This window comes from Taurulus bubalis (genome assembly GCF_910589615.1).
Source record: "Taurulus bubalis genome assembly, chromosome: 14".
In the NCBI taxonomy this organism is placed as follows: domain Eukaryota; kingdom Metazoa; phylum Chordata; class Actinopteri; order Perciformes; family Cottidae; genus Taurulus; species Taurulus bubalis.
Genome location: NC_136602.1, coordinates 16,018,443 through 16,036,554, shown reverse-complemented (window position 1 = coordinate 16,036,554; position 18,112 = coordinate 16,018,443). Strand labels below are relative to the sequence as shown.

The window sequence follows — 18,112 nt, the reverse complement described above, 5'->3', positions numbered from 1 at the left end:
CAAAGACTATTTGACACATTGTAGAATCCTTTCGTCGGGAAACCGCAAGATATTATTTAAAATAAAGATAACATCAAGACTATGCCCATTTGATATCTCTGCATTTGAGTGGGTTATAAGTCCTGAAATTGAATCACTCCAGTATACCTCAAGTAAAGGGGGAATTCTAATAACTATTAAAATAACAATTCTGACTCATCAGCTTTTCCCATGGTGCATCTCTGCCCTGATTAGACAAGTGAGCTCTAAGATGGTAATATTCTTTCTTAATAAAGCATGAGGACACCCAGTGGTTTGAGAAGAATGACATTAATGTAATGCTACCCATAAGCCAATGCCCACAGTATTTAATACAATAAATCCCCAGTTGAGCATTTAAATAACTTTTTGATAGGGCACCTGAGAAGCTAGAGTCCCCCCAGACCCTTTAAAATCATTACGCTATGGATGATTAGTACTGACTTTACCCTTTAGGAGATAAGTGGGCTAGTGCACGAAGACATATCCTACAGCTGCAGAGCCAGAGTTACTGAAAGATTTAATTGTGCTGGCATTTTGACCATGTGTGCACAGCAAGACAGCAGTGTTGACTGCTAACTTATTTTTTATTGAAGGCGTGCATCAACAGTAATCAGCTATAAGAAACTAGCGATTATATAAACTTATGAGCAACTGATTACTAAGATCAAGATCCGTTTCATTTAGCATCTCAAAAAATAATGTTCCAAGTTTATTTGTGCATCACAAAAATTATATAACAATCACATCATATAGTCCTTAAAACATCAAAATCCCTCTATTTTCTCTGTCGAACTTCCTGCACCCAGGGGGGTCTGTACATGTTGATCCATCTAATTGGTTTTATGTTTTGTGGGTGGGGTAGTTAACCATTCATATTAAACCACACTTGAACATTGAACATGATACTAACTTCTGAAGGAGATAGCTGGCTCCTTAGCTGCTAAATACTCCACTATGTTCACCAGCTAGTTGCAGCTACTAATTATTGTTTTAAACTGGGTTCCTCAATACGAGTGAACATTACCAAACAAAGTAATGTGATCCAGTGTTATTAAAACAAATTAGATTATAGGTGCTTTAAATGCTAATACTGAAAGCAATAGACGTGAGGCATTCCATCTCCACTGGGGCCGGCCATTCTCAAAATGTAAGGATCTCAGGATATAAAAGAATTCACTGAACTGCATTCACATCAGAGTGGCGACTGAACAGCTGGACAACGATTAAAATGCTGACAATTCAAGGTGAGAGACCGTGATTGCACCATCTCTTTTTACAGAAGCCAGACACAACGTCTTTCTAAGTGTAGTGTCCTGAAACAGCAATGTCCTACCGCGAGTGGTCTCCATGGGAAGGTCGTCAAGTTGAATCAAACTGAAGGCATTGACATCTCCCAATGCACACGTTTCTGCATGCTTCATTCATCTCTCCGCCTACATCACAGAGCATCTCTTTAATCCGATGACCTTTCTTTCTGTATGAATGCATTAGATAACACCTAAACTAACACAGTTGGCCTCGACTAATCTCCTTTTTTCAAGCCTTTAAAAGGTACTTTAAAGGTGAGCTTAAAACAAAACTTGAGAGAACGCCGCCTCTAAATTAATTTAGCCAAAAACTATTGTTACAGTATCACCACTAACCTGAAGCCTTACTGTTACACAACTTACATTTAAAACAGTAGGCACAAGTAGATCCCCGCAAAATTAACTACATACAGCTGAAAAATAATTGCACAGTACATTGCACTGCTTACATCAAAACCAATAGGGTTAGGGGGGAGAGTTAGGATGATCGCAACGGGGCAAACTGTTATTGATTAAACTATTCCAAATAACTATCAGAATATGCTTAGCATAAGAGCATAATAATGTCAGGTATCCAAACACCTGACCATATCTAAAGCATGAAATATGTTGTGTGGATAACTCTGTAATACACTGCTTTTCTAAATGACCATGGCCATTTATATCACTTTATTTCTCTCCAGATGAAAATGCCTGAAAAAGGAGGGCATCCATCTCATCAAGCATAATCCTCTCTGCCAATCTTATGGCTCCTTCGTGGCAATTTATAACACCACATGGCGCTGGGATAGAATTATAGTCTATTGTTTGATATTTTGCCTGCATTACATGCTCCTGCAACGGTTCAGGAATCATGCTGAGTCTGAGAGAAAACCATTCCACTGGATCAATATTTATGATTGTATTATTTGTCAGCATCTGCAGACCTTACACAAACGGTTTAAATGGTCAGAGATATAGAGATAGAGTGTGAGAAGGAGTTAGGGGACAGCCAGTAACGTAGATCTTTACTTTACATGGATCTTTTCATAATAATAACTGGAGCTGATAATAACAGTCTGCTAAACTCAAAGAAAAACTTGACATTTTGTTTTGCTTTGAAAAGTTGATCTTTTTAAAAAAGCTCTATATAAAAGCTTAAGCCTGACTTCAAAGATAGACCAACATTCAAGGCATCTTTTATGCTTTCACTTCATTCTGAAGCAACAATGTGAAAATACAAATTTAGTTTTCTTCTGAACAATGAAACACGGCATTGCACTACGAAGGCACGGAAATGCTTCTCCTAATATTCTTGAAATACCTTTATCTTGAAATAATAATAGAGACATGTGCATTAACTGTTGTCTCAATGAGACTGTGAAGGCATACAAAGTCATACCTATGGTGAAAAAGGAATCAAAATCAAATAATTTGTATTGTGTTTATATTTTTCAATATGAAGTGAAACACACCCCCTCCTCGAGATGCTATAATCTTCCTTTACCCAATCCGATTAATCCAAAATGAGTTAAATCCAAAATGATTTTCAACGTTTTTTGTCAGACCTGATTACGCCCTGACTAAAGGGTCTTTTTAGCGCATGACTACGAATTCTTTCCCTTCAACTGACTCAGGAAATATTTGAAATTCTGAACTGAATTTGATGATCTGAATTTTTACTTTGTATGTGTTCTTCCTGCATGTATCACTCTCAGTATCTTCATGGCTTCAATTACTGAACATATTAGTTGCTTCCAATCGAGGCTTCGTTGATAAACTTGACTTCATATCAGATAAAATACTGTTCATCAGTTTTGAATGCCATCACGGAATAGCTTTTGGCTCCATAAATATTAAAGCACATTTCTTATCAATAAGGTTGATATTTGATTCGTGTGTACAGGCTGACATTTTCATGTGGGCCATGAAGCTTCCGTTTTTGTTTTGTACCAACAACCCATGAATCAATCCTACATTCTGACTTTCCTCTTTGTTGAGATGGAAAACACTGTAACTCTTTTTTCTTTGTGACCTAAAAGCATCAACAGCATCCTCTGCTCAGGAATTCCTGCATCATGATGAAGTTCTGTCAGCATGTTTTTTGCCATCTAATTCCCAATGCAATGATGCAAGTAAATAAAGACAACTGTTAAATTCCTATTTACCTTTTGAGAACCTCAAGGATTTATCAGTTACACTCTGATTAGGAAGTTGATTCTTGTACGCAAAAAGATATTTAAAAATGGCTCAATAATTATTTAGTAGTTTTTTGTTCTTGGAAAGGACTGTGTGAGTAAAGGTTTTGTGTTGCATTGTTTACACCCGCATTGTGACATCTGAGAAGTAATATGCTGCTGCAGATGCTGCCCCGCTCATGCAGGACAGATAAAGGTGATGGAGGACCAAGAGATGATGGTTATCACTCTAACACACACACACACACACACACACACACACACACACACACACACACACACACACACACACATCTGATTGCACGGGGAGAAACGCTCAACAGTGTGCCTGTGGCGCTGCTCCCAATGCTGGAACAACCCACTTATTTTCTTTCAGCTTTTAGGTCACAGGATACGAGGAGAAGACAAGCATGACACAATTAAGTAAAGCAAACGCTCCACTATATAAGAGCATAATGATGAAATGTAATAGAATAATCCAGAATGTGCTTAACGCCATGCTGTGCATTGTGAGCATTTCACAATGGATCAAGTTGAGACAATAATGACACGAGTTTAAAGATGATCTTACCTGCTGAGGCTCTCGTGGCGTAGTCTGTTTGACTCGCCTGCTGGACGCCGTGGTGGTGGTTATCTCCATGATGGACGTGGACGTCTCTGAGCGATTGGCTGTGGTGCTCGACTGCGGCGTGATGGAGGACGGCGAGTCCCCCACGAGGCGCACGCTGCCCTGGACCTTAATGTTGGGATCTCCCTCTGCGGCCATGTTGAACACCTTCAAGCCATTATAGTAGAGGCCCGAAAGCTGGCCCTGAAAGGATCGACTTCGGTCTCTCTCCCAGCCCCCAATCTGTATAGTGGTCTGGCTGTTGAAGATTGTGAGCTGCCGCCCTGTGGGAAAACAATGTTACATATATACAAGAATGTCGGACTGTGGAGTCAGCCACTTTTACTTAACAGGAAAAAAAATACACACAGAAAGACAGATTATTTGCCCAGTGGCTAATGAGACCAATAAATTGAGGGTTGTAGAGGCGAACCCTGGTAATTTATTGCAGAAATAATGATGAAATGTTCATGATAAGAAAAACAAACAAACATGGAAAATTTAACACAGGATTTAGAAAATCAATGCAGCTTTGCTAAAAGGGCAGTCTAACCTAAAATAACAAGAAAAAAATGTATTAAGCAGAAGTAGTAATGTTTAAACATTTAAAAAGATAACATAATCTTGAAAGTAATCTAAAAGGACAATTCATTTGCAGAAAATTGCCTGGGAATTAAGACAAATAAATAAAACATTTGTCTAATAAAAGCTAAAAAGCTTTTATTTCATTATGCTTTGCCTTTGTTATCTTGCAATTTTCATTCTAAATTCAAGATTTGCAAACTTGGTACACAGCAAGCATGAAAAAAACCCAACATCATCTAAAATGGCTACAGGCTTTGTGAGGATTGGACTTTTCTTGTGTGCAATCTCACAAAAAGCAGGACACACTTCAGGAAATTTGAATCTATTCATCCTTTTAGCAAAAGCAACCAAGGGAAATTAAACAGAGCAAATATGGTTGAGTTAATGAAAAATAAAAATATTTGATGACAGCACTTTCATAGCGCAAAACAGAAGACAAACAAACAAAATATACAAATGATAGGGCTTATTTCACATTTAAAGTGAAAAATGTTAATAAGGTATTGAACTATAAAAAACAAAGCATGCACTCAATTTGTTTTATATTACAGTTCCTTGATCTAATGCCCTATACATATTTACAATGTCTGTTAAAGGGACTCAGAATTCTGATGCCAATTCATATTGCTCTCTATTTATCACTAACAGTTTAATCAGAACAGATCAAATGACACCAATTACTGTACATGTTTCCAAAAGTGTTTCAAAAAACACTTGGCAATTTATACATAACTAAACAAGAACGTTTAAATTTATCATTTAGATTTTTACAGCAAAATGCTACAGTAATTTATAGACATTTTAACAATGCTGATATTACTTCATTAAGTGGATTTAAATTCATATTTACAGTCCCTTTAACCTTAATTTGACAATAAACACGTATTAAAAACAGCTGACATCTATAAAATAAATACATTATTATGAAAAGTATGAAACACTACAAACTATATTTAACTGTCCAAATCATTTTATTTTAAGTTTTACTGAACATTTATTTTTTTATGGTTTATTATTTACAAAATATTGCTACAACTTGGTTATTATCAAATTATTTTATTTGAAATTTTAATCAGTGATTTTACCTTTGTCGAGTAGCCATTCGTCAACTACTCGACCGAGTCGGTATGGGATTCGCTGTCTAGCAATCGCCAGGCGTTCGTTATCATTGTTGCCTTTAAAGTTTAAAGAGACATTTCAGTGGTTACAATCTGTAGGGTCAAAGGTTAAATATTCATACGCTGGAGCGATACAACTGCACAATCTTTTTATATTTAAAACGTTTTATATATTTAAAAAAACAATTTTACTAAAACATTAGTTGAACAAACTTCACTCATTTTATTTTATTTTAGCCAACAAATTAGGCCTATATTAATTGAAAATAAGTGGACTAGCACGCACATGTTTCATCTAGATTAATAGACCTATGTTATCAACCAACCCAAATCACAAATTTATACATTTCCATTACACAATCTTTACTCAAATATTTCCATCCCCTTTTAACTGGCCTTTAAATTAATTAATTACATCATTTAAATTTATTGTTGAATCAACCGTTTATGGTTTAAAGGACAATTTAACTTTAACATATTACAAATGCCCACCCCATTTATAAATAGCCTAATTTACAAGAAATAATGACCTAATTGCAGTACAACAATAAGCATTGTATACAATCACAGCATCTGGTCAGAGAAAAGTCAGAAGACAATGTCAAAGTAGGCACATACATTGTACAATCTTCAATAAAACAGCTTTGACAAAAGCTACGAGTCATAAGGAAGGACGTCTAAATATTGCACATTGATGACATCAGAGTTAATGGAAAAGTAGTTTTCCAAAAGTATTCAGAAAATAAGCCAAAAAAGTGTGACAGAAAGAGCAGCTCCAGAAAAACTCCACACCAAGATTGGAGGAGCACTTTGGCATTAATGAGGGCAAACTCTGCATCACCCCTTTGTCAAGGCCAATAACCCCTCCAGAACAGAAGACTTTCAGCAAAGTGGCACTGTCTCGGAGAGCTTTTCCCCTGGCATTGTCTGCAGAGATTGAATTCAGTCAGCTCCATTCTTCCGGCAGATTGACAATGTTTGTCCCATCAACTATATTAATTCAGTTCTGGCAGATAAAAGATCCGGTAGCTAACAATGATTCGGTGGAGAATAGCTTCGAAGGGGAAAAAGTGGCAGAGACATGAAGGAAAGGAGGTAACTTTGTAACAGATGCACACAGTTGGCCTGATGAAAGGTCTTAGAGGTAAGAAGACGCATAAAAAGACATTTTTTAATCGCATCAGCTTGAATTACTGTAGAGGATCAGCTACCAGAAAAGGGTTTAAAGCTCGGTTATACAGCTCATGGAATTTGGCTGCAGTTGATTGTGCCCGGCTGGTGCACAAAGGCTTGTAAAGGAGATTTAGTGGAACACTTCTCCCTCAACATTGACGTAGATGGATGCATTCTGCATTACAAGAAAGCCACACAGTGAAACCGGGTATACTATTTTTATGTGGATTTCAGAATTTTATTTAGGGAGCCACATTTCTGAAACAATGTCCAGCTATCTGATGTGATGCTGCACATTCGGGACACGTTCTTCTGAGTGTACCTATTTTTCATACATCTATACTTTTCCCGCCACATTAAATTGAGCAACTTCATGCTAAACAGAGTGCAACCCGAGCCTTTAAACCTGCACATGAATGTTCAACATAAATCGGTTAAAAGTGAGACTAAAAATGTAAATATACAAGACCTAATGATTTCCTCACAAAGTTGGGCACTATAGTTTTTAACAAATGTCACTCAAACATGAGACAATAGTGCTGGTTCACTATTTTCAGCTGTAGATTAATTCAAGTGCGGGGCTCTAGTGAGCATTTACAGCAGCGGAACCGTGTCTGTGGGATTGACTAAAATAAGTAAAATAAACTACACTGCCCAGGCTCATGGTAATGAAGGAACATGTCACCCAGTGCACGCTGTATCTTATTGATGTGTTTTTAATAGTTTTTAGACAACAATTGAGCTCCGTGGCCCAGAGGTGTAAATCATAACAGGCTGAATATACACAGGCAATACTTTTAGGAACAAGTCCTTGCTGTTTTTGGTCATTTCATGGGATTTGTTAACAATAAGAACAATTTAGCATATCACCAGAAACCAAAACAAAACGTCTGATGTTGAACAGTATTGTAGTAACTAAGAATAACTGAATACGATATTGAATTCATTCTTCAGCGGGAAAATCACCAAGCTTCCTCCAGGTACGTGGATGTAAAGCACACCAGCCTCCAGCTGCTTCCAGCTTATGTAACGTCTACCATTCTGCCTGCTGTTGAACACACACTGGATTTCCCTGATGCAAGACTCCTGGAGCTCTGCACCGCCTAATTCTCCGAAGCGCTGTGCATGATGGAAATATTTCATACAAATAAATTCCTAAACAGACGAGCAGGCACGGGCACACACAGCTGCACTTCCTTATATTGTGAATGTGTTAATTTAATGAGTAATCCATTAATTGCTGTTGTCATGGAGTATTTATGGGCTTTGCTAAATCCTGCCACCTCCATTTGTCAGTCATGGGGTGTTAGTTATGTCACCTCTCTGTTTCCGGCTACCGTGACACCTTATCTGAGGAGAGGTCACCAGCAAACTGGGCTCAGGAGAACAGTTAGCCTCCAGCTGTTGGGAGGACAGGGAGGACACATGAGTTACGACTGAAGGCGAGCAACACTCGGTTCAATGGCTTTTTCCCTGACTAATTAATAATTCATTCATGTGAATTTCATTATACAATTGCTTGCTTTGTTCCGTAAAAGCCGCAACGCATAAACATGTTCATCTTTTTGTGTTTCACGACATGCTGCTCTGAACATGTTGTACTACTACTAGAAAGACAATCTCAGACGGGCAGGTGCACACGCATACAGTAAACACACACTTATCCTCGCACAAAGCGTGCCGCTGTGCCAAAATCCTTTTGTGCAGAAACATGCTCCATTTTCATAGACAGTAGCGCTTTATCCGTTTGGCTCTGCCCCCCGTGGAACGCTAAGTCTATCGCTAAGTCTATCCTTATTCTGAGGTTAATTAAGTGTGGATATAATCAAGGTCTGATCGTGTATTGATCCTCACTATGGGACACCAGAGTGTTAAACAATGCTATCCTCTGGGCTTCGATGCAGCAGCAGAGCCCATTCATCCTGCCTGCGAGCGGAGCCTGTGACTGCTGCTGAGCGGTGATTTGGTTTTGGTATGGGACAGCCTGGCTTATCTCCTCCGCCAGACAGCAGCGATTCAGCTGAGCCGTCCCAACTGACCCGCTTTGCCCTCACTCACTTGTTTTCTTTTTTGTTAATAAAGTGGTCAGATAAGGTGGAAGCTTTATCTCATTACAAGCTCTTGGACACTCGCCACATTAAATGAACAAATATGCAAATGCTTCCTCTGTTCATGGAGCCGGGAGGATTAAAGAAGGAGGAACCTACACAAATCTCACTTTAAGTTGTATTATTCTGTTTCCTTTTTTTCCTTACTCTGGCTGTGGCAGCCATTGCACCATTTTTAAGCATGCTCAGGGACGACTGCGTGCACAATGGGCTGAATAGGCTGATGGCTAAAAAACACAGAAGAAACCTGAGCAGATAGGATGGAACTCTGATGGATAAAGCTTACCCTCCTCCCCTCATATCCCACAAATCAGACTCCACACTGCAAGGTGGAAAAACAGGACAGAGGGTGAGATCAACAGGGCTGCACAGACATGGGGTAAAAAGGACAGGAAAAAAGATGGAACTGAGGGGAGTGGAGGGAGAGACAGAGAGCTCTGTAAGTGCACCACGCTCTGATAACAGTAAAAGAATAAGGCCAGGGACTTCTCCATTATCTTTGTGCGCAGCGAGTGTTCATTGGGTGCTCCGATAGGATACTGCTCCGTACCCTGCGGGCCTGGCAGCGCCATTGTGATGGTATTACTTCCATGGCCAAGACTCGGAAGAAGGGGCTGATTTTTTTCTTTTTTGCTGCCCCGCCTTTTGTGTGCACTACAAAATAAAAGCGGGGCAAGAATAAAGGAAAAATAACCAAACTACAACAAACACAAGGCTAGTTATGCGTCTGCGTGTGCGTTTAGCAATTTTAGATCCTAGTAATTGTGCTAAAGACTTTTAATGGGCCATAAGTATGCAACAGTACGACACTTTTTAATGAGATTATGAGGGCAGCAATATAGGCCTTGGTTGAAGCAATTACTTCCTTGCTTTGAGAATGATCGCTCCCTCTCATATAATCTCCTGCTCTCTGTCATTCTCACTCTCTAGCCATCAATTTTATCTTTGCTGTCTACTCTTATTATAATCACTGTTGTTCTGTGAGTGGCCTAAGAGTGGCTGGGAGCTGCTATTATGATACATGGATACATGGATACTAATCAAACTACAGGCGAGCTGAGAGAATAATGGCTTTGTGTGTTGGGGGTGAGGGAAGGAACTGCACAGTAATTGTGATTGGATGTAATTAGTCTGCAACGAGCCTAATAAGGTAGCCGGACTTGGCATTGTCACTGATGCATGATTGGAGAGGATGAGATTGGTCATTTCTCCCCTGCAGCATTTATAATTTAGCACTTATCATAAGAGGAATTAATGATATAGCTTTCTAAATGTCACGATACATTGACCAAGAATTCAAAATACAGAGATTACTGTTCCCTTACAATATGTTCACCATCAAGATAAGATATACTGCGTAATGTTTTCAATTACCAGGCATTAAATAGTCCAATAAATTATTAACTTTAAAAGCTATGGGATGTAAGTGATCTTGAGTGATAATGTTTTACCAAGTGGTTAATGTTCTATTGAGCTGAAGCCAACTCCATCATATTTCCCTCCCTATTACAACTTTTAATAACAGACACGTATGTATCCCATCAACTTCAGTGCTGCACCTTCGTGTATTAAAAATGTTTAAAAAAAAGTTGTTTTCATCAACTTTATCTAGTTTATGAGCAGCACATCTGGATGTATCATAGGCGTCTGAGGACTGAGGGTGTTTGTTGTTTGAAGATTGAGATCTTAGCATTGAGGCATTTAACTCTGCTGTGCATTCTGCCCTGTCCACAACATGTCAAAATCCATTAGCTTCCATTTTCACCTGAGGCAAGCAGCAAAGATTGAGTTCCAGTCATAAAACCGTCTTTCATTTGGATGAATGCACTGGTCATAGCTAAAAAGGTCACCAAACATTGAGCAAAAGGTTAGAAACAGGTTGAATTTGTCTTCCGTTTGTCCTGCTGCCCAGTCACTTGATGCATGCTCACAATCTAACACATTTAGATTTGGGGGTGCAGTTCTTACTCTTGTCAAGTAAGCATTGCTATGCTGTCACACTTCTTCAATACTCTGTAGGTTTTGTCAAAGCCTTTGAGCAGTTAAACAAATGCACAATTTTAACAAACAAGCAGTGGCATTTGAATTCATTTTGAAAGCCATCATACTACTAACATCTTGACATTCTGCAGAAACATACCAGTGTTGCTGAGTTGTTTTCCATTTCCAACAGTAGATTATTTCATATTTCCCCCCAAAAAAATAATGACATAGCTTGCATATTCCCCAATATGAATCTCCACTTTCCAGAGCCATAGTTCCATCTATATACTTTGCCAGTTCCCACTACACTAGAAAAAAAGTGCCAGTACACATATTTCAGTGATAAAAGGTGGAACTTAAAACATATTTTATACTTTCAATTAAATTACTGAATACTCATTACATGGGCCAGTAATAAGGGAATTCATCTTCTATTGTCATGTAAACTGTGTGTATCGAAAGTGCTAAACAAATGAATATGATTATTATTGCGAGTCATTAGTAATGACAGAGAAAACCAATGCAACTTCATTTTTGTCAATGTGTAATTGTGATAAACATGTAAGTGCATATTCATGGTTAAATGTAACTAATCATCTGCCATCTATTTCTGAGTAAGCAACAGATTAATTAAGGCATTTATTGAGTTTGAGTAGGTTATTAAAGGTTTGTCCACCCTGTTGCCTTAATTCAATCAATCTTCTGTATTGGCAAATAAATAAATATTGAACAGGCACACGATTACTTGCCACAGTAAAAGTGGTAATTTGTCTGTAAATAGTCTATTGATTTGCCGTTCTGTGAGCATAAACTGTAGGTGGATGATTTATTTATATGGGAACTATAATGCAGACATGTTGACAGGGTGGGTGGATGCCCTTTTGTACAGTTTATATTTTAGACTATGGGAGAGCTTAAGTGCAATCCATTTACACAGACCCGGCTTGTTTAACGGCATTGATTAATGTAAAGTGATAAACATCAGAGATGAGAAATAAACTCAACAACACTTGTATTATTCGTAAGACTTGCTGGAAACAGAAAAATAAAAAGCAATTAAAGCACATGCCAATTCAACATAAACACATCCTAACAGACAAAGCATTACTAGTTGGCTTGATAATCTTTTGGTCATGTTATCTATTTGTATCAGTGGCAGATGTAATTAGAGACAGAGTGGGTGACTCACCTGTGGGGTAGCGCTCAATGACTGGCAGGTCATCCACCTGCAGAGTGGCATTACCCCCACTCCTCGTAAACTTCACTATATGGTACTTTCCGTCATTTACAAACTTTGACGTCTCCTCAATATTAATGTCATCTGTTCCGACATTAAACACAACGGCAATATTTCCTTTTTCCTGAAAAAAGAAGAACACATAAAAGAAGAAGCTTTTAGTGACAATAAACATGACTGCTTTAAATAGCAAAGTGTTGCTAAGAGACTATTCATAAATTCTTATAAAAATGTTTAGCTTAGGGGAGGGTCGTCTAACGTTTTTTGGGATAGTGGAGGAGGCTCAAATGTTATTCCTTGTTATTTATTGATCATGCCATTAGTTATTATCCTTTAGCAGGTGCAACCTTCACTTCATTCTGCATCTTAACAAAGCAAAAATACGTAAAAATGGGTCATATAATGTCACTGTGACAGAAAAAAACAAAAAAAACAGAACACAAATACACCCACACACCTTGATAATATCTTTGAGTTATTTAGATGCACCTTGTTTTGCTTCCGTTCATGATGAAATATTAATTTTTCAGTAATTTGGGAAGAAGGATAAAGGTCAATGGTAACTTATTGCAATATAACTGCATCAATGACTTAATGGAATAAGCATGATTTAATTATACAACTTTTTTTTAATAAAGTCAGTTTGTACACAGCACTTATTGTGCATTAGCTGTACCACACTTTTTAAAGTGGGAAGTCCATCTTAATGAAAGGAGGCATATGGTTATTGCTTTTTGGCCTGGAGCCCATTTTAAATATACAACGCTTGTCCCGTCCAGAGGAGGACCAGGGTCGAAACATACTGTAATCGTCATTTTGTTTTTCTCAAACAACAAAACAAAAAGCAATTTTAATCATAAAAGTCTTTAAACTGTAAAACATTTTTTAAACAACATAGTCCATAAAATCATGATGAAATAAAATACATGGAAGAGAGGACATTTTACATGATGTTGTGGTGTTGCTGTGGTCCTGTGGGGTTCACATCTGTCGCGCCCTAAAGGCACATATGCATTAACATATGCTCTCTTTGAGTAATATTTCCGATCACATTCTTTTTTGCTGCGTTAGATATTATTCTAAGTGCATATTAAACATGCCGGGACCTACAACCAGGCAGATTACTGTATAGATTATTGCCTTGGATTGGAAGCCCTACTTAACGTACTATATGTGTTCTTAAACATGGTATTGCTCTTTAAAATAAATATATCATGAACAACATTTAACAGCACTGGATACTGTGCATTTGGTCCTTTATTGTTTTTATGATTTCAGTTCAATGAATTAAATAGTTAGTGGTTAGGAGTATCCCTCGAGCGCCAGTGCTTGATGTACCTGTTGTGGCCTTCTGTCTGATGCTGCCATCTGGTTCTTTAAAAGTGCAATCTTTTTTTTTCCTTTTTTGTTTCAGCCAGTCATCTATCAGATGCACACAGACACACACACACACACACACACACACACACACACACACACACACACACACACACACACACACACACACACACACACAAGCTTCTGCGCCTCCCTTTCAAAATACTGTAGACACATCCTTATACCATTCAATCTGAGCAGTTTGTGTGAGACGGAATGATTAAACTGCAGTGAATACTGGCATCATTGCGCAGAGAGCATAAAAACATAAGCATGGGAACATTAAGAGAATGTCTCACAGGACGTTTGAACTCGGTCTCCTCAGGTCCACATGCTACGGGTATCTACTCTAATAAGCTCCTTTAGCAGGATATGATCGCCGACTCGGAATCTTACTGCAGTTAAGATGTTGGTGCAGCCTCTCTCTCTGCTTATGAGCTGCAGTGAAAGCAGCATCTGGTTGGAGGCTCAACCTACTAGAGCAGCGCAGCACTCTGCATGTCATTATCCAGTCAGCACAGCCAATACTACACTACATCTCTCTCTCTCTCTCTGATTCTCCCATATGCACACACAGACTCTTTTTTAAACCACACACACACACACACACACACACACACACACACACACACACACACACACACGCTCTGGTTCTCTTCAAGTGCAGAATGAGTCGAGCATGTCTCAAGAGCCACAAGCTACAGTGCAATTAAAACCATTTGTAATGTGTCACACCACGTTACCAAAACTAGGACAATTGTATGCTTTGCAATGTAATTTCAACAGATTATATAATATGATGCATTGAAGCTACAACACTAACACAATTTACTGACTCCTCGGGGGCACAGACACCAATCAACAAAAATAAAAAGCAGATGGCTACAGTGCTCATGTCAGGTTTCCACAACTGAATGGGCGAGTGGATGCTGCAGAGACACTGGTTTTGTAGTAAAGCCTTGTTTTCAGGTTAAAAGAGTTACCCTCTTCTTTTTGAAGCCCTTCAGCCAGATCAAGCAGGTCCTTTAGCAAGACTAACTGCAGCCAGAGGCAGCAGAGCCTCTGCCATCATCTGACCTCACACACCACAGCGGACTTTTACACAAAACAATTCTATATTTGAAGTACTTGACTATACAGTAAGATTCTACCTGAGACTAGAATCTGCGGTTCCAAAGGGCAACTTTCTTTCAAGGACTACCACAAACTGAACACATTAATTTATAACTTTTTAGTACCATTGCTCTTGGAAAAGAAGAGAAGAAGAGACAGAAAAAAAGGTTTAGTGGAGGGACCAACCCAATTAAAATCCTGCTTTTAATAGCCTCCTTCAATTGACTTTTAATGTTCCCCATGGTCTCGTTAATAAATTTACTGCATTTAGTCACAAACTGCCAACTCGAATTTCCATAGCATAAAAAAAAAGCCTTCACAATCTTGAAAGATATGAAGAGGTAGATGAAAAGGGGGGAGGCGTGAGGGGGGCAGAAAAAGGACAAAAAGCCATCATATTTAGGTAGTCAGATATCAGATGAAAGATAAGAGCTAAATCTTCAGGCTGAGAAAACACAGTTACATTTTTGACACGTTTCTCCCAGATTAACGTGATTAACTTTGAGTGTTATTGCCTCTGCAATGAGATAGGGCTGGCTTTTACTTTAAACATCAATATTATTTTTTCCAAATAATAATCCTATACGTTTTAGCATTTCCTGAAACTCGATCTACTTAGACAAGTAGTTTCTCACAGAGAGGAGCCTAATCCTGGAGCACTAATTGGATGCGGCTTATGTCAGAGTGTGATTGATAGCTGCTTATATAAACCCGATCCAGTGCACCCTGTACAATTTTAGGGCTGCTAACTTGGTAAGGACTGCTCCCCACAGGGCTGCGCCCGTGGGAACATACTGTATGGTGCAAATATACCGCACCCGAAGAACTCAGCCCCGCCTGACACTCCGCACGCTGCCTTGATTAATTGCTCATCAAGCTGCAATAGAGTTTAATTAACTGATGAAGTTGATCCACCATTCTCCTCTAATCTGCTCTTTTTTATGCTTCTCATCCTTGCAGCTGGAGGGTGGAGTAGCTGCCGCAATACTCAGGGTGTCAGTTTCTCGTTAAAACTCCCCATCTGCACTCATTATGCAACCATAGAGATACTTGTTTTACTAACTATGAAGCCGCAAACAGCCTCTGCAGACAGTGTTTTTTCTTCTTCTGTAATTATTAGGAGCACTGAGTAGCATCGTTTTTTTTCTTCTTGTAATCATGTCAACAAAACCATGTTTGAATAAATATGTGTTAAATGCTTAAAGTCATTCAATAGAATTCCTTTAATGACAATTTAGGTGGTAAAATATCGATAAAACTTACTTAGAGCTTCTTCAGAACAGCAGTCCTGTAAATAATAAATACAACATTTTTTGTATTTATGTTAATGTTTTTGTTATGGTATGTTCATAATCTGCTTGAGGCTAAAACAAACCAAGTGCAAAACAGTTACCGAGCGAGTTGAATGATCCACACGTTTAGAATGGTTTACTGGAGCGAGCATATTTCCCCTGCCCACGTTAAGACTACATAAAAAAAATAGAGAGTGAGAAGTGGTGCCGGACATCCTCTCCAATCTTTGGAAAAATGAACACGCGGTGTAGGCTGTAATGTTTTCCTTGTTTACGAGTCATTCATGTTGACAACCATTGTGCACCCGCCACATTTCATATCTCACCAGTGCGACGCCGCGGGGCTGCAACACATCTCCCTCCGGTGAACGTGTCTGTGAGGGGTCTGTTGGCAGGTGGGAGAGCACCTCCGTCATCCATTCAGCGTGTGCTACGCGTGGGTGTCTCTGTGTGTGTGCGCGCTCGCTGCAGAAGCTAAATGTCTTAATGTAGCTGGGGCCAGCAGACTGCTGTTCACCTTATCTTTTAATTACCCCTGACAGTCTTCTGCTTCTCCTTTTTTTTCTACAAAAGCCTAGTTAATGAAATTACAGAAGTAATGGAATGATCAGAAGAAAGATTTTTTTTTTCCTTACAGCATGTAGTCCATAAACTGTACATAGTGCAGTAACTTATCTCTAACCTGCAATTATGGGTTTGCAAACATGTGTTTATGTGTCACTCAGACAAAATTCATAACAAATATTAAGGCAGTATAAAACCACTAAGGGGTTGCAGAAAATGAAAGTTCAGCCTAGTATTGCAATACGAAACTGCCTAATACTGCCTAATATTCCTAACAACTTATGATGCTATGGACTGACCCAACTACAGTATATATCTATTGGAAACCAGTGGGGCCTATATTCAATTGTATTTCACACATCTAGTAAACGATTAAAGGTCAAAATCTTTAAAAAAATCCCTATTACACAATGCAAAATCACATATGTGTGCGTGGCCTATACCTGCTGCACAGCCGTATTGTACTTAAATATACTGTGTCTCAAAATAAAACTTGCTCTCATTATTTTCAAATGAGTATTGCAAAATGTGTCGTATCACAATATAATGTAATATATTGCATCGTGACGTGTGTATCGCGATACATATTGTCTCATGATGTGCTTGCCAATACGCAGCCCTAATATAAATTGATTAATTTGGAGATTACTAAAACCACAGGCATGTTTTGCAAGGACTGATCAAGTGTATGTATCTCTTACTTCTTGTCTTTATTTACTGTGAAAACACTTGGACACAACTCTTCGAAAGCTATGTCCATGGATTCTGAGCTGCACGTTAGTCAACTTTTAAAATGTGTTCTAAAACAAAGTTGTTCGACTTCATTTCACTATTGCCTTGGAGCGTTTCCATTGGGGTGAGGTATAAGTGAGTTTGCTGGGAGCTCAGCTTATTTCAAAATCAAGTCCATCGGCTAAAGTGCCTAATTATCTGTGAAGTTGGCTTGAAATTGTTTCCATTGCTAGGAGACTCTCTCAAGTAGCTTTTTTCAGTAGAGCTTCATCAAATACCTCGAGTTAATAAATCATCAAGTCAACCGCAGCGGCTGTTTGACGGAGGGCTCCCAGAGACACACTTCTATTGTACCGTTTTGAAGTGAAATAATACAAAAACATTCATGTATGCTTATGTGGAAGAGGCACCTTCTGTGTGAGATGTTGCAGGAAAACATACATAACCTCCGAGTGTTTTTACACAGGGGGAATGATTGCATTCAAAATACAGTTTTCTACTCATTGGTGTTACTGTAGCATTGTAGTTTAGAAGTTCACATTCAGTCTGAATTGTCCGTAATGGGAACACTGGCACTTCACAAAAGCTGTTTTTTTTTTTTTTTCTTTTCTCCCTTGAAATGACATTTTGCTGTCTGTCGAAAGTCTTTCTCTTGCTCTGACTTTGACACATTCCATCAAGGGAGGTCAACCGATATCTGAAATTGTGTTCTCTCTCC

At 38.6% G+C, this 18,112-nt stretch overlaps 1 protein-coding gene across 10 annotated transcripts in view; it reads right to left on the bottom strand.

The window, feature by feature from the left end:
* The window catches only part of LOC306746766 (neurexin-1a-like), a gene marked incomplete at both ends in the record, with an annotated part of 231,168 nt that overhangs the window by 30,219 nt on the left and 182,837 nt on the right, over window positions 1-18,112 (bottom strand). For all 10 annotated transcript variants that reach the window (XM_079229727.1, XM_079229729.1, XM_079229730.1 and 7 more), the window contains 3 exons: window positions 4,077-4,396; window positions 5,783-5,872; window positions 12,269-12,440. In XM_079229727.1, the coding sequence (XP_079085853.1) occupies window positions 4,077-4,396; window positions 5,783-5,872; window positions 12,269-12,440 (582 nt within the window). The remainder of the gene's footprint in view (window positions 1-4,076; window positions 4,397-5,782; window positions 5,873-12,268; window positions 12,441-18,112) is intronic.